The 27,666-nt window shown below is 36.5% G+C and overlaps 3 protein-coding genes across 3 annotated transcripts in view; 1 reads left to right on the forward strand and 2 right to left on the reverse strand.

Annotated features, from left to right (window-relative positions):
* Positions 1–3,372, forward strand: part of LOC145067232 (uncharacterized) — a 70,143-nt gene extending 66,771 nt beyond the window's left edge. Inside the window, exon 4 of the mRNA XM_079014418.1 lies at positions 2,773–3,372. Within this exon, the coding sequence (XP_078870544.1) occupies positions 2,773–3,372 (600 nt within the window). The remainder of the gene's footprint in view (positions 1–2,772) is intronic.
* Positions 3,373–4,254: 882 nt separating this feature from the next.
* LOC145071023 (G-type lectin S-receptor-like serine/threonine-protein kinase At1g34300) lies at positions 4,255–5,872 on the reverse strand. The gene is made up of 2 exons (XM_079017968.1): positions 5,683–5,872; positions 4,255–5,592 (listed from the first exon to the last, which is right to left on the reverse strand). The coding sequence occupies exons 1-2, from the start codon at positions 5,717–5,719 to the stop codon at positions 4,385–4,387; spliced, it is 1,245 nt and encodes a 414-aa protein (XP_078874094.1). The 5' UTR covers positions 5,720–5,872; the 3' UTR covers positions 4,255–4,384.
* Positions 5,873–20,750: 14,878 nt separating this feature from the next.
* Positions 20,751–22,499, reverse strand: LOC145070418 (G-type lectin S-receptor-like serine/threonine-protein kinase At1g34300). Its single transcript, XM_079017365.1, has 2 exons — positions 22,146–22,499; positions 20,751–22,074 (listed from the first exon to the last, which is right to left on the reverse strand). Exons 1-2 carry the CDS (start codon positions 22,201–22,203, stop codon positions 20,870–20,872), a joined length of 1,263 nt encoding a protein of 420 aa, XP_078873491.1. The 5' UTR covers positions 22,204–22,499; the 3' UTR covers positions 20,751–20,869.
* Positions 22,500–27,666: the final 5,167 nt, after the last annotated feature.

Genomic DNA, 27,666 nt, shown 5'->3' on the forward strand with positions numbered 1-27,666 from the left:
AGCGGAGTTCTCGTATAACAACAGTTACCATCCGAGCATTGACCGACCTCCCTTTGAGATGCTATATGGGAGGAAGTGTAGGACCCCGATTTGTTGGGGCGAGGTCGGTCAGCGAGTCATTGGGAGTACAGAGGTGGTGCTCAAGACGACTGAGTTGATCCAGCAGGTCCGTAGTAGACTGCAAATTGCTCAGAGTCGGCAGAAGAGCTAGGCCGATAGGAGGCGTTCGGACTTGGAGTTCCAGGTGGGAGATATGGTCCTTCTGAAGGTCTCACCTTGGAAGGGTGTCATCAGGTTCCGGAAGAGGGGCAAGTTGGGCCCCAGATTTATTGGTCCTTTCAGGGTTTTGGCCCGGGTGGGTCGGGTTGCTTATCGGTTAGATCTTCCTGAAGAGCTTAGTCAGATCCACAACACTTTCCATGTGTCTCAGTTGAGGAAGTGTTTGGTGGATGAATCAGCAGTCGTTCCCCTAGAGGATATTCAGGTTGATGGTAGCCTGAATTATATTGAGAGACCAGTCGCGATTTTGGACCGGAAGACCAAGACCTTGAGGAACAAGGAAATTCAGTTAGTAAAGGTGCAGTGGCAGCACCGGAAGGGGTCTGAGTGGACGTGGGAGGCTGAGGAGGAGATGAGAGAGCACTACCCAGAGTTATTTGCAGATCCAGCCGTAGCAGACTTCGAGGACGAAGTCTGAGTCAAGTGGGGGAGAATTGTAACGACCCGTTCCCGGTATGTTAATTTATTGGTAATTATTGTGAGTTTTGCAAGAGGAACTCGGCGAGTTCATAGCCTGACTCGCCGAGTGGGGTCGCGGCTGAGAGCACGCGTGAGCCGGGGACTCGGCGAGTCCATATCCTGGACTCGGCGAGTCCATCCGTCTGGATGAAACCCTAAATCCCCGGGTTGCCCACTATTTAAACCATCTTATAGCCCCATTCTCGCCTCCCTCACCCTGTGAACTCAGTGAGAAAACCCTAATCCTCCCTTGAAAGCTTATAAGTGATTTGGTGCCATTTTGTGAAGGTGTGAAGAAGGAGAAGAAGAAAGAAGCAAGGAAACGAGTTGTATTGCAAAGATCCAAGGGAAAATCTGAGTTTATTGAGGTATTTTCGGAGTTCCCTTCTTGTTATATGTTTTAATCTTCCATTAGAGCTCTTCTAAGAGCTATTTGTTGTTGTTTAAAGCCTTATGTTTGCATGAATGTCTTAATAAGTCGAAATACCTTTGGATCTGAGTGTTGGGGTGTTGTAGAGCCCAGATCTACTGTCTTTTTGGAGTTACTTTGCATAATAATCATAGATCTACCCATTTTATGCATCTTTTAGCCTTATTTCCCTTATTCATGAGGTTGTGCACGTAAAGTTGGAAACTTTACGTGGTAAATCAGCTTATTGGACTCAGATCTATCAATTGTATGTGTTAGATTCAAACAAGATCGAGTAAAAATCAGCTGCATGGCGGCAACTCGGCGAGTCGGGAAGAACGACTCGGCGAGTTGGGTCGCGGGTTCCCGAGTCCTTCATTTTGGAGCATCATCGAGTGAATCCAGTGAGTTAGAGAGTGGACTCAGCGAGTTGAGGGTAGACTCAGTGATGGAGGGACTCGGCGAGTTGTTCATACAACTCGGCGAGTCCAAGGCAATCTTCTTAGGATCATGAACAACTCGTCGAGTTTGTTCTTACGGCTCGGCGAGTCGGATGAAGATTGTCTGAGTTCTTGGATCAAGAGGGTACTCGTCGAGTCGATGCCACACTCGACGAGTAGCAGCATGTAGAACTGAGAAGTGAGAGTAGGACTCGGCGAGTTGGGTGGCCCAACTCGGCGAGTCAGCCCCAAAAGTAAGTTGACTTTGACCAAGGGTAAAAGAGTCATTTTACCCCAAGTGCAGTGTTTAGTATTTGATTGAGTGTGTTCATGGGCTTGTAGCCGAGGAGATTCAGGAGCAGCAGCCGGTAGCTTTCAGAGACACACACTCAGCCGCCAGTTTACGAGGTGAGTTTCCTTTCAGTAGGAACGGGTCTAAGGCCACAATGCCGACCCGTTTAGCTAAGCAGTAGTATCCGGATGTTATCCGATGCAGTAGTTAGCATGTCTGATGCCTTCGTGGCTCAGACAAGGGTATGTGTGTTCATGTTAGTGATATGTTATGCTATGATCAGTCAGCTTCGGGCTTCGGTCCGATGTCAGCTTCGGACTTTGGTCCGATGTAGGGGACAAGGTCCCAGTTAGCTTCGGACTTCGGTCCGATGTCAGCTTCGGACTTCGGTTCGATGTAGGGGACAAGGTCCCAGTTAGCTTCGGACTCCGGTCCGATGTCAGCTTCGGACTTCGGTTCGATGTAGGGGATAAGGTCCCAGTCAGTCAGCTTCGGACTTCGGTCCGATGGAGGGGGCAAGGCCTCGTATGTGCTTGATATATTATTGTATGGTATGTGGTAATTTGGGGGAGCTCACTAAGCTTCGTGCTTACAGTTTCAGTTTGGGTTTCAGGTACTTCCGCTTGTAGAGGGAAGAGCTCGGGATGATGGCATCGCACACACCACCGCTTCAGCTTTTATCCTGGGAGATGATTTGGTTCTTGATTTCTATATGACATGGATATGATACAGTTTTCCGCACAGTGTTTTTATTATTTTGAGATACATCATGTATGGTTTATGATATGACGCTCAGATTATGGTTTTTGGTTATGTTGAAAACGAAATTTTTGGGTCGTATTTTTGGGTCGTTTCAGTTATATTATTTATATATTTTTCAATTTTTTTAATAGATAAGAGGACAAGGTTATGATGGGGCGAGCAATATGCGAGGGGAATTCAATGGTTTGAAAGCTTTGATATTACAAGAGAATGACACAGCTTTTTATGTACATTGCTTTACACACCAACTTCAATTGGTGGTTGTAGCTGTAGCAAAGAAGCATGATGGTGTTAATGACTTTTTTGAGCAAATTTCATTGGTGGTTAATGTTGTTTGTGCCTCGTGTAAAAGAAAAGACTTGCTACGGGAACAAGCAAGACAAAGGGTGCAAAAAGGCTTAGGTAGTGGTGAACTTGAAACGGGAAGAGGGTTAAATCAAGAGACTACACTTGTTCAGGCGGGAGATACAAGATGGGGTTCACATTTCAACACACTCACAAGTCTGATGAAGTTATTTGCGGATGTTCTTGTGGTTTTAGAATTTGTGAAAGTGGATGGAGGGTCATTGGCAAACCGCCAACAAGCGTCCGAAATTTTAGCATATTTTCAATCTTATGAGTTCGTGTTTTACTTGTATATGATGTATGACATTTTATACCTCACGGGTACATTATCAAAGCAACTTCAAAAAAAAAGATCTAGACATTTTAGAAGCGGCTTCGATGGTTAGAGGGACAATGGACGCATTGCAATATTTAAGAGACACGGGGTTTGCTACCATTTTGCCAAAGGTATCCTCTTTTTGTCAAACACACAATATTGCTACTCTGGAAATGCAGGATTTTTATATTGGTGCGAGAAACCGTACGACCACAAAGACCAATAGATTTCACTTTGAGGTTGAAATCTTCAACACGGTGGTAGATATGCAACTGACAGAATACCGGGATCGATTTAGTGAAACAAGCACCCAGTTACTAGAATACATGGGTGCTTTGAGCCCTTGTGATTCATTTTCACAATTTGACAAATCAAAGTTGTTGAAGTTGGCTAAGTTGTACAAGTATGACTTTGATGATTCAGATTTGATAGATCTTGAAGGACAACTTGAGGTATTTTCACTCTTCCATCAAAGATGAGCGTTTTACCACTTTGAAAGGAATTTCCGAGCTTTCTCGTTTGATGGTTAGTACGGGGAAACATCGGTCTTATCCTTTGGTTTATAAGCTTTTAAAGTTAGCTTTGATATTACCCGTAGCAACCGCTAGTGTAGAAAGATGTTTTTCGAAGATGAAGCTCCTGAAGACCGACTTGCGCAACAAGATTGGCGATGAGTTTTTGAACGATGCGTTGCTTTGCTATGTTGAGACCGAAGCACTTGTGAAAGTTGAGAATGAAAAGGTAATGGAACGGTTTCAAAAGATGTCCGCACGAAGAGGAAAAATTTAAATTGTAATAGATGATAGATTGATTTTATGGTTTTAACTTTTATGTAATGGATCGCTTATTTGTATTAGACATAATGAATTAGTTTTTGGTTTTATATTATGTTTGACCGGAAAAAAGAAATTCGGCAACACCTACTATCAATTCCTGCGTCCGTCCCTGAATTAAACAAGCACACATTTGGTTCTAAAACGATGAGAGATTTAGTTGTTGATATATAACAAAACAAAAGATAACGTTACATTTATTTTCTTCCAGATATATTTGGCTGTCCTTCTATACATAGTTCAGTATAATTACTCCGATGCCATTGTGATCTCATGTCTCCTCATCAGAGGTGTACCTGCAACTACAGTAGACTTGGTGTTAACATTAGACGAAGACCAATCAGAACCACCATCATTCCAAGCCAATCGAGCCAAAGAATCATCAACTTCATTAACACCTGAGAACAGATACGAAAACGGATTTAAAGGCTCCGGCACCGGTAATGCACCTTCCAACATTTTCACAACGATGCTCATCACCGGCCGAGTCTCCGGTCTATACTGAACGCAACAAAGTGCTACCTTAAGCATCCTCTCAACAGCTTCATGATCCTTCTCCTCAATCGCACAAACCATCATCAAATCCTTCAACTCTTTCTTTTCGTATTTCCCCCACACCCATATTGGAAACCATTGTTGACTATCTGCAAGTCTCACGTCCATGTTCCTCCTTCTTCCGATGATCTCAAAGAGTAGCATACCGAAACTATAAACATCACATTTGTGTGAAACCGGGAGAGGTAGCCAGAGTTCGGGGGCGGCGTATCCCGGAGTACCACGTCCTCCGGTCATGGTTATATGAGTGTTATCCCTGTTGCAGAGTTTAGCTAAACCGAAATCCGCCACTTTTGCACAGAACTTTGAATCCAAAAGTATGTTTCCTGGTTTGATATCATAATGAACGATTCTTTGAGGACATTCTTCATGCAAATAAGCGATGCCTCTTGCAGTTCCCAGACCAATCTCATAGAGCTGCTCAAACCCTATAATTGGTCCTTTGCTTGCTTTAAACAAGTGATTATCCAGGGAGCCGTTGACCATAAATTCGTATACAAGAGCTCTTAAACTTGACTCGAAGCAAAACCCATAAAGCCTGACGAGATTAAAGTGATGGGTTCTTCCCATTGTGCTTACTTCCGCCATGAACTGTTCTTCAATTCTCTTGTCGGAGGTTCCGTTTAGTACTTTTACAGCAACAGCTATGCCGTTGCTAACAAGACCCTTGTAAACTGTCCCGAACCCACCTGAACCCAATAAGATGCTGAAGTTTTCTGTTGCTATTCTTAGCTGTTGAGCGGTGAACCGGATCGGTTTTTCTCTTTCCATGTCATCCAGGAATTTAACCATGGCGAGCGGAATAAAACGGGAGTCGTTAGGGAATGGTTCCGTTTGCATCTTAGATCGTTGATTCAGTTTATTGCATACACATAAAATGATTGCTATCTTCACCACAACAACTGCAAACAAAAAAATATTAATAATTAATTAATTAACTTCTGTATTGTTTAATAGAAGTTCACAACGATGAGAGTACTGGAAGAACTTACCAACAACAATAACGAAAACTGCACCACCATCGGCCATAATGTTTGAAGATTAACACGAAAGGCTTTGCCTTTAAGGATTCAAGAATGTATACAGAACCAAAGAGATGTTTTGTTTACATTGACGTTTCAGATAAGGAGGGGTTTAATTTATTGTTTTTATTATTTGTCACTGAGACTATAAATCCATAGAATAATGATCATGTTAAAGTAGTGCTTGGTGTTTAAGAATTTGTACATTGCAGTAAGTTTAAAGTCTATGGAACTTGAGTGAGTAGACAACAATCCGCTACAATTAATGCCAACCGCATACGATCGAAAATGACGTTCAGTGTTTACTTAACGAAATTTCGTTAACGTTGTGATAGTCTAATTTTTGTGTGTTGATTGGTTGAAATGTGTTCTATCATATTATTCTTGTAGTAATAAATCTCATTCTCTAATTTACTTAATCATCATCACGCATGTATAAACTACATAATACACAACAAGACTGTTTCCTAGTACAAGATTTTGTAACACAAAAGACGTCCCCACTCTGTGGCATCCCAATTCAATTCTTGAATCTTTATTAATAGTTTTATTTGTACACAACTTTGATTACACACAGCTTTATGGCATAATTGATTGGATCTGTTAATTCTGAATATCAAAATAATTATATGAATTCTTTGATTATGATTTATATGTGTCTTCACAACGTATGATTCTATGTGTATGTGTTTTATTCTTCACGGCATACCCGCGTATGAACTTTGAAACTTGGTGGGATAAAGAAGGAAAGCATGATTCAGAGTCTAGGAATGAGCATGATCAGCACCTAAAAAAGCTATGTACTACTAATTAAAATTTAAAAATATTATATATTTAAATTAGGGACATAATTGCCAACTAACTATAAATTAAATATGGATAAAGAAAATGTTTGTGGAAGAATAAGCGTTTCACATAAAGATGATAACTACGTTTGACTTGCCAAGTCAAATGAAGCCATAAGACAAACGGAATAAATGAAGAGTAGCTTTCGAAGAGGAAATTACATGGGAAAGTTCTAATCTTTGGTGTTGGATGGGTTCAAGGCCGGTCCTATTGTTTTTCATGACAGGGACGAAAAAATATAATATGATGCTACAAACCCAGTTTTATTTCATATAACTACTACCACAAAACAATGACATAATTTCTTAAAGGGTAAATAGCAAAAAAAAAAAAAAACACTTAGTTTACTCAAAAATTCTAATTTGACACCGTGTTTTTTTTGTTAAAAATTAACACTGTGTTTTCCAATTTGTTATAATTCTGACCACTTGACCGGTCAACCAGATAACATGCTGACGTGGCATGATGACGTGTCGGTTTTGATGACGTGGCATGCTCACATGATATGCTGACGTGTCAAATTTGGATTTTTTCCCCACAAAAAACACTAATTTTTTACTTTTTTTTTTCGATTTTGACACTAAATTTAATTTTTCTTTAAATTTTGAAACTATATTTTTTGTTCCAAATTGAACATCATTTTTTCCAATTTTATTCAATGTTGATAATTTTCTATTTGAAACCGTATAAATATTTTTGTTAATAAATTTAAACCGTATAAATATTTTTTTTCAATTAAAAACCATAGTTTTGTATAAACACAAGTTTTTTTTACATTCAAACAATAATTTTATGTATAAATATGTATTAGTTATATTAAAACCGTATTTTATATTAAATACGTAACTTTAAAATGAGTTTGGAGGTTTGAAGACGTGTAACCGGTCAAAACCCGGATGTCAAGTTTGCAACCCATGAAAATTTTAAATGAAAAAAATATATTTATACAGTTTAAAATGTAATAATAAAATATATATATATATATATATATATATATATATATATATATATATATATATTTATACGGTTTCAAATGGGAAATTGTCAAAATTAAACAAATTTTGATAAATGATGTTCGATTTGGAACAAAAAAACATAGCGTCAAAATTGAAAGAAAAAATTAAACTTAATGTCAAAATCGAAAAAAAGTAAAAACTTAGTATTTTTTGTGGAAAAAAAATTCAATTTTGCCACATCAGCATATCATGTCTGCATGCCACGTCATCAAAACTGACATGTCAGCATGTAACCTGGTTGACCGGTCAAGTGGTCAGAATTATAACAAACCGAAACACATAATGTCAAATTTGAGAAAAAAAAACACAATATCAAATTAGAATTTTGGTATAAACAAGTGTTTTTTTTTTTTATTTACCCTTTTCTAAAACAAATGTTACACAACTTATTTATTAAAGAAATGACCATATTCAATAGAAAGTAAACTTGCAAATTTCACCTAAAAAGATGTTTTCGTGTTGTTAAAGCAAAAACATCAAAAAAAATTTAGAACGGAGAAATTTAGTGAAATTAGAAAACCAACAGGATATGAACCAAAAACAAAGTGTTTTACAAAGGTGTCAATATAAACAAAAGATAAGCTAAAACAACTCTAGAAAAACATTGTAATTCACAAGCAAGGCACGAATACAGTAGGAGACAATTCACAGTCAAAGATCAAACAATCATAATCATTTCAAAAATTAGCAGCCTTCAATCACTTTTCGTCTTGACCCAAAACTAACTGCCACCACCAAAATAAAGTGACATGTCAAGGCAAAACTCACAATAACAAGGTACTTTTGTAACGTCCGAAATTTCAAAACAATTAAAACTTTTCAAAATCACCCATTTTATTAACATTGTTACAAAAAGGTTTTCAATACATTATTAAACAGAGTAATTTCCCAGGTTCATATCATAAAATACCAACGCGAGGAACGGTACGATCACGCCTTTGCCTTGTCATAGACTCCTGAGAACCTGAAAACATAAAACCACAACTGTAAGCCCGAAAGCTTAGTGAGATACCCCCCAGAATACCAACCACATATACGCCTTCCGGCCCATAACATATTGCCTTCCGGCCCATAAGCATAAAATGCATATATTGATGGGTTTTGGTCATAAGACATCCTATGTGCTCATACAAACTCTAAAGTTCGGATCTAGGTTTCTCTATTGTACATACTTTGAATCCAAGACTTGAACCCTAATTCTAGCATATGGAAATCAGAATTCACATGTAAATAGGTTTAAGAACATACCTTGATTGTTACATAGCAATAACAATCCAATTCCTCCTTGAATTGACCTTGGAAAGCAGAGAGTCACAAGTGTCACTCCTCTAATGGCTTACAAACACCATAAGCAAGTGGAGAAGGTATATAGAAAGAGGAGAGAGGTTAGAATCCGTATCTAGGGCTTCTTGGGAAGGGATACCCGAATTCATAACCCTAGGGGTGTTTATATAGGTGTAGAGATAGGGTTTCAGTCATTATCCTTATCTAGTTGATTATCCATTAAGCAACCAATAAGATAATCCTTGAATCCTTATCATACTCGAATTCTAAGGCTTTTCAACCTTAAATTCGTTCACCATACTTATAAGATAATCCTTACCTTATTTTGTAACTATCACATAATTACAATTCAGCCCCTATAGTTTAATTAATTACATTTGATCACAAAACTAATTCTTAATTAATTATCGACCAATATTAATTAAACAAATATGATTTCTCCTTTAATATATTATTCTTATAACATATTAATAAATCATATTATCCTCTCTTTCTATTTATTTCTCCAATCAAGTTGCTTTGGTGAAGGCAACCCAAAAGGACCATGCACCATCGGGTCAAGTACATACCAAAATAGTTATGGACTTAGACACTAATCCAACAGTCTCCCACTTGGATAAGTCTAACAACTATTCTGCGTATGACTTCGGATCCCGATCTGCAATCGTAGCTTTCCAAAGCCGCTGTCAACTCTGATCATATCAAATACGCGTGTCCTTAGATAAGGGATCATATATTCCTCCATTCTAGATATCATATGAGATATGATTTCAAATCATTCTCTTTGTACTCTATCTCGATTCCCGATTTATGACGACTGACTAATTGAACAAATCAAATTAGCCCTAGCCCGGCCGAGCATTTACGTTTGTCATCACTAAACCATCGAGGGGCCCAAAGATATCGCTTTTATTCTACTTTGGATAAAAGGAACGGATAAACTTTGATACAATGCTTGCTTGTACTCACGCACCAAATCACACACAACAATATGTTTTATAACACCAAGTTACTGGTGCGTTTACATATTATCAATGTGCAACCGATTTGCAAGATACAACTCACACATCTCGGTTTCAAGAATATAAGATGTTATCGTCTCACCAATCACTCGTGATACAATTTCATGGAGTGATCCAAGTGAGCGTGGGTCTAATCCAATGCTCAAATCTCATTCATAAGCACTCATGAACGTTGCAGCAAACATTTGCTTATGTCTAATACTCTTTTAGACAATCCACACACCAATTCACGACAGTCTTTATTCATATCTACTTCCAACATATGAACGACTGTGGCCCGTTCAAATAATTCGATTATTCTTAATAAACTCAATTATTCTGGAAGTCAAAACATGCAAAGTGAAACACAAGGATAATACTAATCCCATATGGCCTCAATCCTTTGAGTATAAATAAAACACCTTTTATTTATCACCATATTGATTACTCATTATTTGTCGTTTCGGGTAATCAACTTCTTACTTGAATTACAATACTTGTCCCATGCTCCTAGCATGCACACAATGTTTACCTATGGTTCTTACTTTGTGAAATAGATCACATTGAACACATTTCCAATCCTTTTCATTTCACAACTCCAAATCCGTTTTTCATAAGTTAAAGAATATCAAATTCTTGCTACTTATAGAATATGCTAGATTCTAACATTCTATGCAACTATCCTTTCGTAATGTCACTACACCAAAGTCACAAAGACATTTCCAATGATATTACAAAGTCTTCTATCGGAGATTGTTACAAGACAATTCCATAGATGTGATGTCTCTCACTCAAAGTACTTTCTTTGAACATCCTTTTGCATAGAAGTTTCTAATCTAGTCATAGATTTCTCAATATTCAATTCCCAATATGGACACACTTCCATATGTTCCATATGACAACTCATTCTTAATAGAATCTTATCTATTCATAATGATGTCGATATGGTCCATCCAATATGGAAACATTTCCATATTTTCCAATACTATACTTCCAACTACTCACAAGCGACCAATCCTCATCGAACTTGGATTGTCCTTTGATAGTTGTTTAATTATTTTAGTCTAAACCAATTCTAGTCCTTTTTCCCTCTAAATGTGCTCGACATTTGGAAAATTTTAGAATGGTCAAACATTAAAGCATTTGCAATCGATCCTATACCCGAAGCGTATGGGACACGACGCATAATGTTTTATTTGCTATGTTCTCAAAATTCGAATTGTGAAGAGGGATGCCGTAATCATAATCGAAATTTTAAGAACACACTTTGTACCTTTGACTAATTTTATTAACATTTCTCAACCTAAACCTTTAGATTTGAAATGAAGCATAATATTCTCTCCCTTAATTATAGCAAAACAACTTTTCAACTATTGCGACTTTGCAAAGTATGACTCATGTTTTCTATAATTAATATTGCTAACCTTGCAATACTTTCCTTAATAATCATACAATCATAACTTTTATGCTCCCACTATCTTGATGATTATTATAAAACATAACACTTATGCTCCCACTAGCTTCGATATGTATTCATAAACATCTTAACTTTCAGAAAACAATGCTTATTGAATTTCTTATGTTCATGTTTCTAATACTTAGTGCTTTGATAATCTTTTATCAAGGATTCTTTATACACCTTTGCCTTCGATAGTTCATATGTGTGTCTAAACAATTAAGACTAATTGCCAAACCTCACAATTCAAATTATGGAAAGGGATGTCGTAACCATAATTGAATTCGAGAATGCAATTTCACTATCTTCTTAAAATCTTTCTTAGTGAAAGCATTTCCTCACAATCATTTTCATGAAGGAGGAAATCTTATGACACTTAGATTTTAAACGGTGTAAATGTTATTATCCATGTGAATTTGTCAAAACCAACGTTTACGACAAATTCAAACTCATATGGATCGAACTTTCTTAATCTTGATTTCTTGCCTCATGGTAGCACAGCTGCCCACCACGTCTTCCAAGTAGTTAAGCATCTCACCCTTTCTTATCAATGTACCTTTCATTGATTAAGGTGCTTTGCCTTTTATGCGTTCAAAATGAGAACTCATAGAACTCACATGCATAATTAACTCGATTGGATTGGCACATAATCAAGATAATGTCAACACGACAGGTTGTAAACCTCAACTCGTGTGCTAGTGATGATCGATAAGGTTTATTTGATTTGTTCTTGAAACTTTTCAAGACCATTAAGACTCCCACTGACTCCTTGACATATAAGATTCTCTTGTCAAAACATTCTTTGACAAATAAATATTTAAGAGTTAGTGTAGCTTTTATCAAAACTCTTCATAAATTGGTCCTAGTTGGTCTTTGTCTTATCTAAGACATCACAACTTACCACATTTAATGAAAGTTATAAACCTTCTTAATACCTTTCACTCAATGCCACAATCTTAACTTTAAGACTTGTTATTGGAACGAAGTATGATTGACTTATTGATTTAACCATTCCTTCAATTCTTGATTCCTCTTCTTAGACATACAATTGTACTAAGACTCACTTAGAGGATCAATTGAGATATGGTTCTTAATCACTAATACATATCATAAAGCATAAAAGCTACTCTCCCATCTTCTTAGAATGGAGAAACTTTTATCTTTCTGCCTACTTGATTCTTCTTATTCGTTCTGCTATTGATCTAAACCCTTTAATCAATTCAGAATTACACTTAGTCTTGTAAGTATAATCATATTTACTAAGCCTTTAGTAAATCATGACGAATATCTTTGTCATTCTTATGGTGAACTTGATCAACACACTACTTTGTGTACTTGATCTCCTAGTCCTTCACTTGACACTTTGTCAACGAATTGGTCTAATTTCCAAATATGAATTTCTCATTCATCATGCAACCAAGTTGCATGATTCCAAATTTCTGTCCGATTGAAACTTTGGGCGATGAGAAACTCTCCCTATTTGGTAAATTCTTGACATTTCCATAAATAACATAAACAAGAATCACATCCATTCGTTGTAGAAATATTCAAACATCGATTTTCATAATGATTTCATTGTAAGGAAATAAACAATTAAATAAATAAGTCAAACAAAAAATTATTTTATTTATAAAAGCAGCGGAAAAATTTGTCCTTACAATGCAAAATCCATTGAAAACTATGTACAAAAGAAAATTTCTAACAACTCTATCATAACTTTCTAAGCTCAAAATCTAATCTTCAAGTCCATGCGATCAAGATCCATCTCTTGTGATTAGATTCATCTTGCTCTCTTATCAAGCTTCCTTTCTTTTCACCGACCCTACAAAGCACTCAAATGTAATCTTATTACATCATGCATTAAGAATCAATGAATAGGAGCTTAGATAGTGGATTTTTACCTAAAGCGCAGTCATACCTTTGACTCTCCCATCTCTTAGATCTCTTAGGTAATTAGGGCAACTTCGTCTCCAATGTCCCTTCTCTTGGCAATAAAAGCAAATTGACTCTTTTTGGAACAACACATAGAACTACTTCAGACATCGCCTTTCTCTTATGATCAAACTTTTCGATCATTGCATGTCTTTCATTGCCATTGTCTATATCCATAGAGTTCTTGAAGGCAGATTCACCAATCAACCTTGCTTTTCTATTGCGCCAAACCATTGCTGATTCGGCAACAATAAGCATATAGGTGAGATCTATAAGGGTCACGTTGTGGTTCGTCATATAGTACTCTCTTACGAACTCACTATATGAGTTGGGAAGTGACTGAAGAACCCAATCAACAGCTATCTCTTCACTAACAACGGATCCCATGTCTATCAATGCGCGACTTCATCCCTAGGACGTGTGCACACACCGACCTTCCTTCTTTATGTTTACTTGCCAAAAGGGCTTGAGTGATATTGAACCTTTCAATTTTACAATCTTGTGGGTTAGGGAGAATAATTGGAGGAGGAGGAGGAAGTGAAGCATGATTTCTTGATCCTCGATCGAATCGTGGAATATCATCTTCATGTGGAAAGCTTGTTCCACGGGATTTGGGAATACCATAGTTGTCGAACTTTGACATCTACAAAACGGGAGAAAACGAACTCAAGTTAGTTGATAGATTAAGTCCTTGGTAAATCACCCAAATGAAATTCCAAGGCTAGGACCCAACACAATATTCTACAACTCGGGAGAGGGATGCCGTAACCCTAATTGCAGAATATTTGAAGGTAAGTGAATGACGATTCACTAATTTCCACCATGATAAACGAAAAAGAAATTTAAGTTTTAAATCTATGAAAACTCCTAGATCCTTTGAGATACATTAAACATTTCAATGGCATGTTTAAATCTCGATATGCCCCTCTAGTTTGTGACTGGGATGCCGAGGATCACAAAGCGGGTGTGAATAACCATGCAAACTACATGGTGCCCTCACATGTTACAGTCACCTATTCGATGTGCCGGTAAACCACACACGCTCCACCGAACTATGACAAACATTGAGTCACCCTTTGCTACCTTTGCTTAGACCCATTTAGTGTGCCGGTTAACCACACACGCTCCACTAACGTCTTCGCAAGGGCACAAAGTGTAATTTCATGGAATTGCATCAATTCACTTTTGCCTAAGTAACTAAGATTGGGAATTTTATGAAAACATTTAGTTACTTTAGTAATTCATTATACTTATAATGGAAGGTTTCGTCCTATCCTACCCGTTCGGCTAACGACCCTCCACTAGTCAAGAGTGCGGTGGGTAAGAGTGGATACCCATTCAATCGCCATTTTATAGGCAATTTCCTTAAACACCCCTTATAGACCAGCTTCGTGAATGAGGCCTACTAACGGTAAGACTGACTTTTAGTTATACATATATATAATGTTAGACTTTTTAATGTTATATATAGTATAAGGTGTATTTTAAAACTTTTAAAATACTATGTGGTTAACTATAACAATTATACTTTTAATTAAATGGTTAACCTAAACTTTTATGGATTTATTAAATCTCTTTTAATTATACACCTTAATTAATTAATAAAACCATAAGGGTCTATTTGAACTTTTTCAAAACTAGTGTTTTAGAATTTAACATTCCTAATTAACTTTTAATCAACTTTTAAATTCCAAAACTTGAGGGCAAATTTTGAAACATTTCAAACCATAAGGGTTTAGAATTTAAATATGCATCAAAATTAAACTATTTAAATCAAAATTTAAATTCCAAAACTTGAGGGCAAGTTTTGAAACCTTTTTCAAAACATTAAGGTTTCAACTATTTAAATTTCAAAACAACAAAACTTTTGGGGTTCAAATTTAAACTATAAAACCTAAAGGGCCAAATATGAAACTTTTCACAACAACAAGGATCAAATAACAAATAATTCAAATTAACATTTAATCACATAATTATCCATATTTGATGATTTCTTGCAAAATAATTTATCAATTTACTTAAAATAATTAATCAATTATCTTATAAGGAAACAATTATCCAATTAATTGATAAACATCTTCAATTAGATTAAAAATATAGTCAAATATATCATATAATCGGATTAATATTAATCTAACATGATAAGGTAATTATCCATAAGCAAAAACAGCAAGAAATCCCGAAGTACCCTCCTTCTGACGAGTTGACTCGTCGAGTCAGCCTTGGACTCGTCGAGTCACCTTGGACTCGGCGAGTTCAGCCATGGACTCGGCGAGTCCAGCCTCCAGAATGCAAAAAAATCGTATTTTTCAGTTACAACAAGCATCAATACAATAGAAACCAATCAAGGCTCTGATACCACTGATGGGTTTTGGTCATAAGACATCCTATGTGCTCATACAAACCCTAAAGTTCGGATCTAGGTTTCTCTATTGTACATACTTTGAATCCAAGACTTGAACCCTAATTCTAGCATATGGAAATCAGAATTCACATGTAAATAGGTTTAAGAACATACCTTGATTGTTATATAGCAATAACAATCCAATTCCTCCTTGAATTGACCTTGGAAAGCAGAGAGTCACAAGTGTCACTCCTCTAATGGCTTACAAACACCATAAGCAAGTGGAGAAGGTATATAGAAAGAGGAGAGAGGTTAGAATCCGTATCTAGGGCTTCTTGGGAAGGGATACCCGAATTCATAACCCTAGGGGTGTTTATATAGGTGTAGAGATAGGGTTTCAGTCATTATCCTTATCTAGTTGATTATCCATTAAGCAACCAATAAGATAATCCTTGAATCCTTATCATACTCGAATTCTAAGGCTTTTCAACCTTAAATTCGTTCACCATACTTATAAGATAATCCTTACCTTATTTTGTAACTATCACATAATTACAATTCAGCCCCTATAGTTTAATTAATTACATTTGATCACAAAACTAATTCTTAATTAATTATCGACCAATATTAATTAAACAAATATGATTTCTCCTTTAATATATTATTCTTATAACATATTAATAAATCATATTATCCTCTCTTTCTATTTATTTCTCCAATCAAGTTGCTTTGGTGAAGGCAACCCAAAAGGACCATGCACCATCGGGTCAAGTACATACCAAAATAGTTATGGACTTAGACACTAATCCAACATATATAACATAACAATTAATCATATAGCAGTTCATAGACAACAATCGATCAACAGATCACATATCATAGCATTACTCTAAACAAGATACCGGTCTAGCCGGTCACTAGCATAACATTACCCTATAAATCAGTCAACATACTAAATGCATACATACGCCTTTCCAGGCCATGACCTTCCGGTCCACATAGCAACGCCTTCCGGCCCATAACATGTAATGCCTTCCGGCCTATATCATAACAATGACAACTACCCGGATTTCCATCCGATAAAGAGGGTCGGCCTTGGTGCCATAAACCCTAGCGATATAGTGAGGATAACTCACCTCGAAACTGCCGACTGAACAGATAGCTCAAGCTGCTCCGATCACTGATACGATCTCCACCTCTGGACAGCCACCAAAGCACTGAACTCAAACAGTAAACAACAATTACCAAAATACCCCTGGAACCACTGGTCAATCCTTGGTCAAAGACAAGGTCAAGGTCATCCCCTGACTGACCCTACTCGCCGAGTCAACCCTAGACTCGCCGAGTCCCCATATTCAGAACTTCACTCAACCCGCGATCTAACTCGCCGAGTCACCCCAAGACTCGCCGAGTTCAACGACTCTGAGTCTACTCGCCCTTAACTCACCGATTCCTTAAGACACCCTTTCTACACGTCGAGTATCCCCTTTTTACTCGACGAGTTCCTTCTGGAAGAATCGCGGGGCCACCCCGACTCAACTCGCCGAGTCTGAAGAACAACTCGACGAGTCCCAGTAAATCTTCAAGCTACTCGCCGAGTCTGTTCATCGGACTCGGCGAGTCCATGCCATGCAACCGCTCAAACTGCTTTCTAATGGCAGAACTGCTCCGACCAATCATAGGCCTGGCCTTCCTAGACTGGTCCATCACGTAAGGTCCTCATTTTGGTGCTCATGATACACCCCATGATTCATAACATACATATTGACCTAAGGCATAAGGATTCCAATCCAAAACCTTCATCAATTTCCGAAATGCACAGGCATGGGACATTCTGGACCTCCAAAGGTCCCAATACAGAGTCACAATCGTTTGGGGGACTAGGGTAGCATTCAATCTAATCACAAAAGGGTTCCACAAACCCTAATTCCATAAACACATCAACATAGCAGAGCATAACTCGAATTCTTACCTGGATAATGTGCCCTCTGTGTCCCCAAATCCTCAGAACGTGACTCCCTTGCTGTTCCTTTAGCCAAGCCCTTCCCTTCCTTGCACAACAACACTTCCAAGATCAACAATGACCCTTGAACTTTGCTCCAGATGCACCCAATCGATCTAGGGTTCTTCCCAGAAGGCTAAAATGAACAATGACGGCCAATAAGTGCCTCTTATACGTCCCAAACCTGAACGGTTAGGGTTTTCGCTAAACAGCGTAGACTCGCCGAGTCCATGTCTGGACTCGTCGAGTCCAGTCGCGAACCCGCGACCAAGTCTGCGATCCTACTCGGCGAGTCTAGGCTCCAACTCGCCGAGTCCCCTCTTAAAACACCCCAGAAACATAATTATTACAATACTTGAAATTCCGGGCTGTTACAACTTTGCAATATTATGCATTGATAAGAAGAATGGTAGACAGAACTGGAACAATATACATCTAAGCAATCAACACCAATGAAATCTCACTTGCAACACCAAAAAGGCAATGAACTCTATGGACAAAACCCAAAATAGCAAAGATTGTATGATTATTTTGCAACATCGGACCCAAAAGCACTAGAGGTTGTCCATCAGTTTTCTGCATTAACACAAATTTTGCACACATGAGCATTTCCAGCAATGAAAAACCGAGTCAAAACTAGCATAAGAGCTTTAAATAGCAGCTACCAACATATGAGACAAAAAAAACAATTATGGAAAAATAATGAAACAAAAACGCCAATTGTACTAATAAGTGATTGTTCACCAGCAATGCACTTTGGACAATTCCAATATCCTAAACATCAATGAGCTATGAAAACCCTGGGCAGCGATCAATCACCCACATCCCAAAAAACAGAAAAATAAATAAATAAATAAATCACAATTGAATAAGTTAGCCTTTAGAGACTTTGAGCAAAAATTGGAATTAAATATTTTTAAAATAAACCTCACTTATATCATTATAATAATGTAACAAACAGAAACATCCGATTTACATATCATATGCATTTAAAAACTGAAAAGTAAATAAAAACCATGTCTTTAAGGTATAAAAGCTGGAACGAGGATTGGCAATAAACAATGGCCTTTAATTTAGGGCTTTAAAAAGGAAACAAGGAAGGTCGTTTTACATAGACGGCTTGGGCTTGTCGTTGGGTGACACCAAGTGAAAGGAGCACCAGACAACAACGCCGGTAATTTGGGCCGACCCTGGATGGATTGTCCGTTGGATAATATATAAACATGTAGATTGTAGGATAATATATAAATTCCTGTAAATTCACAATTAGCCTTTAATTTATCAGGTATTTTAACTTTTAATCAAATAGGAAATTCCTGTAAATTCACAATTAGCCTTGTAGGATAATATATAAACATGTTCAAAAATCACAATTTACAAGAAATTGGAGAAGTATGACAATCAAGGAAATCATTTGTATTACTCCTTATCCCATTTCCAACTAAGTGTGACTGTAATGATGAACTACAAGTCTACAATACTTCAAAATGCCTCCTTTCAACAAGCGTGGCGATAGTGATGAAGTACAATACTATGTTTCAAGAACTAAAGATAATTGAGGAAGAAGCTTCAAGGTTTGCCCTAACTAGCTATAATGTAAGTTTTTTATAATTTTCTTCGTTAAGTTAGTAAATGTTTGTTTTTATCTAAGGCTATAATGGTCAAAATGTTAACAGGGTCCAAAAAAGGATGTGAATATTTCAAGTGGCTAGGTACACCATCACCAACAGGGGAGTTGTATAATGAAATTGTTATCAGGTGTACTTTAAGTAGAGATACTAGCTAAGAGGGTGACCTTGTTGTTGAAGTTGGTTTTGGTGATGAAGGTGATTAGTAGAGTCATTCTTATTTTGAGATTGTAGGTTAAGGAATTGCTCTAGGTTAAGATTGCTGTTAAGGTTTGTGTGTAGTTAAGGTTAGGTTTGTACATGTGGTACTATGTGACAATAAAAATAATGTTAGGGTTAAAGGTGTCAATAAGGCTTTAGTCCAAGGACCAACTCAGTTTTCCCTTCAATATTTTATGGGAGGTACCTGCGGTACCTTACAATTTTGAGTTGACTGGGTTACATATGCGGCTTCTAACACGTATATATTATTTTCAACTCGTGCAATAATCACTTGTACATTATGCATCAAAGCTTGTACCAAATCAATTTTGTATGTTATTTAATCAAATTTTAAATTATTTTGTATAATTTTTATTAGTTTGTGTTTATTTTAAAATAAAAAATTTTGTGGGTTGAATGGGTTGGGAAAGATAGAATTTCAATATTTTCTCGGTTGAGAAAGATGGAAGAGAGAGGAGAAAGAAATGCTGATGTGACAATGAGTTGAGTGAGTCGGGAGGAAATGACTCCCTCCTCCATTAGAGTGCTAGAGGTGTGCATGAGAATTGGTTAAGAATTTTGAGACCAATCATGGTCCATAACGAGTTAAAATAAGCCCATGACTGATTACTCAATGTCGATTGTAACATTTAGAGATCCAACCTGTTTTTTTTAACCGGTAGATACAAATATACAATCTATTCTTAAACTAACACCTAATTTTTCACTTATGTCCACGACATGATTTGCACCCTCGACCTCAAAGAGTGAAGGCACCACCTGATACCTAATTAAAGTTGTAGTATGGTTAAGGGCATGGTTATGTAGGCCTAGTTATGGTTATCGGCCCGATTGTAACGTTTTAAGTAAAATACTTTGGAATAATTTACAAAAATCAGTTAAAAGGGCATGGGCCTATAAGCGTTTTCCTATGCTCGGTTACAACGTGGTTAAAAATTTTCTTGACTAGGCCCGCTTAAGGCATTTACGGGAGGCCTGGTTAGTGATTTTATAATTGGGCCAGTAATGACTATAAGCTCGGCACACCTTATTTTTTCCCTCTTGTGCTTTAGGTTTAACGAGGTATGGCTCGAAGATCTCGACCCAACTTACATGCTCACTTGCTCAGATACTAAAAAATAACTTCTTATAACATCCTACATAAAAGAGAGTCACATTATCCACTTTTCAGCCCTAATTTATAAGCTAGCAATGATATAGTTCCATATGCATTTTTAACTTTTTTATATTTTGCTCTTATGTAGTATAAAAGAGGTACACCTTTGACGTCAAAACAAGCACACATTTGGTTCCAAAACGATGAGAGATTTAGTTGTTGATTTGGATATCCAAAATATCCTTCAATATATAACAAAACAAAAGATAACGTTGCATTTATTTTCTTCCGGATCTATTTGGTTGTCCTTCTATACATAGTTCTGTATAATTACTCCGATGCCATTGTGATCTCATGTCTCCTCATCACAGGTGTACCTGCACCTGCAACTACAGTAGACTTGGTGTTAACATCAGACGAAGACCAATCGGAACCACCATCATTCCAAGCCAATCGAGCCAAAGAATCATCAACTTCATTAACACCTGAGAAAAGATACGAAAACGGATTTAAAGGCTCCGGCACCGGTAATGCACCTTCCAACATTTTCACAACGATGCTCATCACCGGCCGAGTCTCCGGTCTATACTGAACGCAACAAAGTGCTACCTTAAGCATCCTCTCAACGGCTTCATGATCCTTCTCCTCAATCGCACAAACCATCATCAAATCCTTCAACTCTTTCTTTTCGTATTTCCCCCACACCCATATTGGAAACCATTGTTGACTATCTGCAAGTCTCACGTCCATGTTCCTCCTTCTTCCGATGATCTCAAAGAGTAGCATACCGAAACTATAAACATCACATTTGTGTGAAACCGGGAGAGGTAGCCAGAGTTCGGGGGCGGCGTATCCCGGAGTACCACGTCCTCCGGTCATGGTTATATGAGTGTTATCCCTGTTGCAGAGTTTAGCTAAACCGAAATCCGCCACTTTTGCACAGAACTTTGAATCTAAAAGTATGTTTCCTGGTTTGATATCATAATGAACGATTCTTTGAGGACATTCTTCATGCAAGTAAGCGATGCCTCTTGCAGTTCCCAGACCAATCTCGTAGAGCTGCTCAAACCCTATAATGGGTCCTTTGCTTGCTTTAAACAAGTGATTATCCAGGGAGCCGTTGACCATAAATTCGTATACAAGAGCTCTTAAACTTGACTCGAAGCAAAACCCATAAAGCCTGACGAGATTAAAGTGATGGGTTCTTCCCATTGTGCTTACTTCCGCCATGAATTGCTCTTCAATTCTCTTGTCGGAGGTTCCGTTTAGTACTTTCACGGCGACAGCTGTGCCGTTGCTGAAAAGACCCTTGTAAACTGTCCCGAACCCACCTGAACCCAATAATATACTGAAGTTTTCTGTTGCTATTCTTAACTGTTGAGAAGTGAATCGAATGGGTTTTTCTCTTTCCATGTCATCCAGAAATTTAACCATAGTCAGGGGAATAAAACGGGAGTCGTTTCTGAATTGCTCCGTTTGCATCTTAGATCGTTTATTGCATACATATACAATGATGGCTATCTTCACCACAACAACTGCAAACAGAAACTATTAACAGCTGGATTGTTTAATAGAACTTTGCTACTAAGAGAATGGAAGTACTTACCGACGACAGAAACGGTAACACTAATAGCCGCGATCTCACCAGTATCATCACTTGACATAATGTCGGAAGATTAGAAACGAAAGTATTTAAGAAACTATACAGAACCAGAGAGTTGTTTACATGATGGTTTAGATAAGATACATGTTTAATTTATGGATTTTTTTAATTTCTTTGACACTGAGAATATACTCCATACTATTGAAGAATATCATGTTGAAGTAGTAATTGGTGTTTAAGAATTTGTACATTCCAGTCAGTTTAAACTCTTTAGAACTTGGTGGAGTTCTCAACAATCGGCGACAATTAATGCCAACCGCAGGGAAAACGACGTTCAATGTTTACTCTACGAAATTTCGTTAACGTTGTCGCAGTCTAATTTTTGTGTGGTGATTGGTTGAAACGTGTTCAGTCACATTATTCTTGTAGTAAGAGTTTTCCAATAAAGATGATAACCGTGTTTACCAAGTCAAACGAGAAAGCTATATATATATGACAAACACAAGAAATGAAGAGTAGCTTTCGAAGAGGATATTTCATGGGAAAGTTGATGGTGGATGGATTGTCCATTGGATATTTTAAATCCATATTATTTTTTTATATATACCTATAAACATTTTGAAAACCCACAATAATAATATATATTTGAGATTTACATGAAAGTGGAGAGTATGACAATGAAAGGAATCATTTGTAATACTGCTTATTCCAAGTTGAACATCGCGTGTGAGTGATGGGTTAAATCTTCATCGTTTTTGGAATTTAAGTACAGAAAGTGAAATCATATATGATCTTGAGAATAAACTATTCTATAATGGTACGTAACACATAAGAGATGGGTTAAATATTCATCCAAATGGTCACACGGATTTTAATACCTAAGAGAATAAGTGACTATAGTCTATATATGTCTATTCATTTAAACCATGAAGTATTAAAATTTGTGGGAACCACGAGGATAGAATCATGTCTTCAATACAATTTTTAAAAAATAGTTCAAACCAGATACTTAGGCTAAGCAGAGTGGGCTCGCTAAATACCCTCGCCAAACTCGTTAAGCAACCTGGAACACCGCCCCCTAACCCTCGCTAGGGGGCTCGCCACCGGAGACTCGTCACTGTGTTGGCGAGAAGAAAGAGAAAGAGGGAAACGAATGTGATTGGTCCGATTTTGTCTGATTGTTGAATCTATGAGTTAAATCGGTTAATTTTTTTTTGTTAATGTCGATTTTCATCTTCACTCCTGACTTTTGTTTCATCTTCATCTTTAAATACAATATCTGATGTGTGTGTGTTTGGTCCATCTGCGAATCTGTGCATCTATGCAATACAGGTAACAAATTCAGTTCATTTGTGAGTCTTGATTGCTTCCATGGCTATAACTAGTTGTGTGAGTCTTGATTGCTTCCATGGCTATATACATATACAACTCCAATACCGAAGTTTTAAAAAACCTGTTCAAATCATTAACCTTCAGATTTGCTTCTATGGCTATGGCTATCTGTTGTTATTTTCCTATGCACACCAGGTGGTTCGATCATTTGCCTCTATGAGCTTACCACTGTGTAATTCAAATGAAATCTATTCAAAATGCCTGAAATTGGTTGTAACAAAATACTAAGATTAGGAATTGGAGATGCTCCATGTGATCATGTCTTGTGGCTTCTGTTATATGGATTCAAAGAAACATGTAATGTGCTATAGATGCTCATGTCTTAATTACCTCTATTTTGATTTGATTAATAGACACTTGTTGATGCTCCTGACATGGTAAGAGGCCAAATGAACTTCAAGAGGTTGACACTTACAAACATCAAGATTGACATCAATAGAGTTCCAAAGAAGAAAACCCTTGTTGATGCTTTAGAAGCTGCAGTTAAGTTTTAATAAGGTGGCTAATCTCCTTGGTTGTTGCTGTGAAGATGATGAGAGGCTACTTGTGGTTAGGCACATGCCCAATCACATCCTATGAAGTGGGCAATGAGGTTAAGAGTTGTAGCTGAGTACTTGTGGCTAATCACTTGTTGGGTTAATTCATAAACGAGGACAGTTTTGGTCCCAGGGGTATTTTGGGAAAACTTTCCTAATTTAAGGTTTTGAGTTAGTTTAGGATTCTAATTAGTTTAGTATAAATAGGGTATGGTTGTCTAATTAGTTTAGTATAAATAGGGTATGCTAAAATCATCCCTCTTTTAGCCTTCCCTCACCCTAATCACACCTTTAAGATTTTAAATCATTTCCACTGAGAACTTTGTAACTTAACCTCTTATTCTTGATTATCTATTCGTTTTGGATTTTAAGCAATGTCTGATGTATATCTGTTCTGACTTGGACGAGCACATAACTGTGTGACTGTTTTTCTTAAAACAAATAAAAATAAACGAGCATACAACTATATTAACATACATATCTGATTAGAATTTACTGTTTACGGTTTGTTTTATATGTATGTCTTATATTTATTTGCTTTTGGTTTTATCTTATTCTTATACCCAAAACATAAAACTGTAAATATTAAGAAAATATTATTCTTTGTAAATTTTCAATAAATGTATATGTTTGTTATTTGGTGTTTGTCATTCGAAACTATTAATTTGCTGTTTGTAAATGGTTAAAAACGTAATTTTTGATTCAACCCATGATTGGATGAATGAATGATAAAATGTCATTTTACTTTCATTTTTTGACCAATATAACATCTTACATTAATTTCCTTTTTCAAAACTTATTTTAATTATTTTTATTGTTAAACCATTTTATTTTGATAGTTATATTAAAAAGGCTAAAAATTCTAATTTAAGATGTTATTTACCATTTTATTTTTATTGTTAAACCATTTACAATCCAACTTCCCAAAAAGTTGAACCCTTAAGAAATGTATAACATATGTCATATGTACTTCTGTAGCATCCTTCTCACATTCAAACTTCTTTATCGAAATTCTCATTTAAAAATATATAATAAACCCCTCAAGACTTCACCTTAATGTTTTAAAATGTTTCCCATAACATGTCTCCCCAATCCTTTCCTAAAAGATTTACAAGCATTACAAGAAAAACCCTTATTAGTGATCAATTTTGATGGCCTAAATTTTGGTTATTAACAACATCATTTAGTCCCTGGATATTAAGTCGTCACTAAATTTTCGTAATCTTATAAATTTAAGGTCATCACTAAATTTGCCACTAAACCATGTATAAAATTAAAATATTTTTCTTTCATATCATAATAACTATTAATGACTAAAAATAATATTTAGTTTGATAAAGTCCCATTGACAAAAAATAATGGTCATTTTGCCCAAAATTAGTGATCACTAATTACTCTATGTTAAATAATATTTAGTTTGTTAAATGCCTAGTGACAAACCACTTAAACATAATGTGGAATTGTGACCACTTAATAGTAGTCATTGAATTACAAAATGAAAAAGAATCATTTATTGACCATAAAATAGTAGTTTATATATATATATATATATATATATATATATATATATATATATATATATATATATATGTATTTATAAAATTTTCAGTCAAACACTCTCATTTAATTAGGGCGCGTCCTATTGTTAAGTTTACATGGGGATTTCCATAAGTGCGTCGATTATAAACAATTATTCATCTAATCTATTTCCATGTTTGACGTAACTTGCTCTAGAATATCCATTGATTTCAGAGTGATTCGGTTCGATTTTTACAGAATTGCCTAAGAGATGTTAGAAGAAGGTAGAGATTAAGTGCCTAATAAGTTAAGTACTAGATGATTAATAGATCTCTTGTTGAGATAAATAGATAGAATGTCCATGAGACAAGTGTTATGTGATGAGTCACATAAAAGAGTTAGAGAAGTGTAGAAAGAGGATTCATTTGAGAATGGATAGCGATTCTTCGGGAATAAAAGGTATGATTCCTTTGAGAATAGAGAGTAAGTTCCCTACGGGGAAAGAGACAATGATTCCTTCGGGAATGTAGATACATGATTCATGTGAGAATAAGTAGATAAGATTAAGAAAGGTTCTATGAGTAGAACAATGTAAAAGAGTTATTTTAAGAACTTAGTTATAATCCATGAGTGACATAAGAAGAGAGAGGTAAAATGTTAATGGCTCCGTGAGGGTTCAAGATCAGGGGGCTAAGCCCATATGTGTGTTCCTGGTAAGACTATAGGTATGTTGTTCCCCTAGATGATAAATGAAGCTATTAGGTGTGATGGTCTGTTTGGGTCTATAAGAGGATAGAATGTTGATGCATGAGAAGTTTAGAATAAAGAGATGAAGAGTGAATAGAGTACGAGAGATGCATTCTAAGAGCAAGAGATGTGAAAAGAGTAGAGTAAGGCATGAGATGGGTGTACATAGAGTACATAGAGAGTAGAGATTATTGAGATAGAGTATGGGGGAAAAGAGAAGAAGTAGGAAGAGTATTAGAGAGGTAAGAAAGAGAAAATAGAGTATGTATAGAGTATGAGATGAGCCTGGGAAGAGGCTAAGAAAGAATATGAGATGAGAAGAAAAAATTAGAGAAGAAGAGTAGAAGATAGAGTATGAGATAAATGAGATAAGAAGGCATGCAAAATAGAATAGAATGGATAGATGGAATGAGAAAGAATAGCAAAGTATGCTATGAGAAGAAGTGATTAGATTATAAAGTATTAAATGGAAGAGAAAAGAAAGTTAGAGTATGTGAAGAAAGAAAGAGTTAGAGGAAGAGTAGGGTAACAAGAAAACATATTAGAATATAACTCACCAGACATGTATTATGATGTAGTAGATGTTTTTCATATTTTGCATGTTCATGTAGCAGTCGTGGTACGTGAGAAGATAGGAGCATAAGGACTTAGATTAAAATAATAGATTTTAGTTCCTTGTACTTCCTTATTGTTAATTTTTTTGTTAGATTTTATTGCAGACCCAAGATTTAGGGGTGTTCGTTTGGATGGATCGGTTTATCCGATCCACTCAAGTGAATTCAAATTGATTTTAGTTTTTAAAACATGGATCTGAATAATCCAAATTAAATTAAGATCCATTTCGATCTAAAAAGTTACAATTCGATTGGATCGGTGTAACAGCCTGTTCCAAGTCGTTTCATAATTCGGGGTCGTGACCCGAAGATCAACTATCATAAGGATTCACACTTTTGGGGAAAGAAAGGATCAATACCCTTTTTGGTTGAGGGTAATGTAGATTATGTGATCCAAGAATTTGGTTTGTGCTTTGGATCCCAAGGGTTTAATTGTAAAAATATGACGGTTCGGGCCTTTCATGAATTTAGGATTTAAATTCGGAAGGTTTTTAAGGTAAAGGGGAATTTATAAGAGTATAGAGCTTCTTATTAACTTTCTGTGGATATAAGGATCATTAAAATCGGAGTTAGAACGAAGAAGTTATGGCCTTCGGAAGTTAGAATGGTTAAGGGCTTGCCAAGTACGCTGGGCATACTTGGTTGTAGTGATCATGAAGGTTCATTCGCATATGTTGGGCGTACCAGATGTACGTTGGGCGTACGCGACCCAGACTC

The sequence above is a fragment of the Lactuca serriola genome, chromosome 8 (genome assembly GCF_051521515.1).
Source record: "Lactuca serriola cultivar US96UC23 chromosome 8, Lser_US96UC23_V15, whole genome shotgun sequence".
In the NCBI taxonomy this organism is placed as follows: domain Eukaryota; kingdom Viridiplantae; phylum Streptophyta; class Magnoliopsida; order Asterales; family Asteraceae; genus Lactuca; species Lactuca serriola.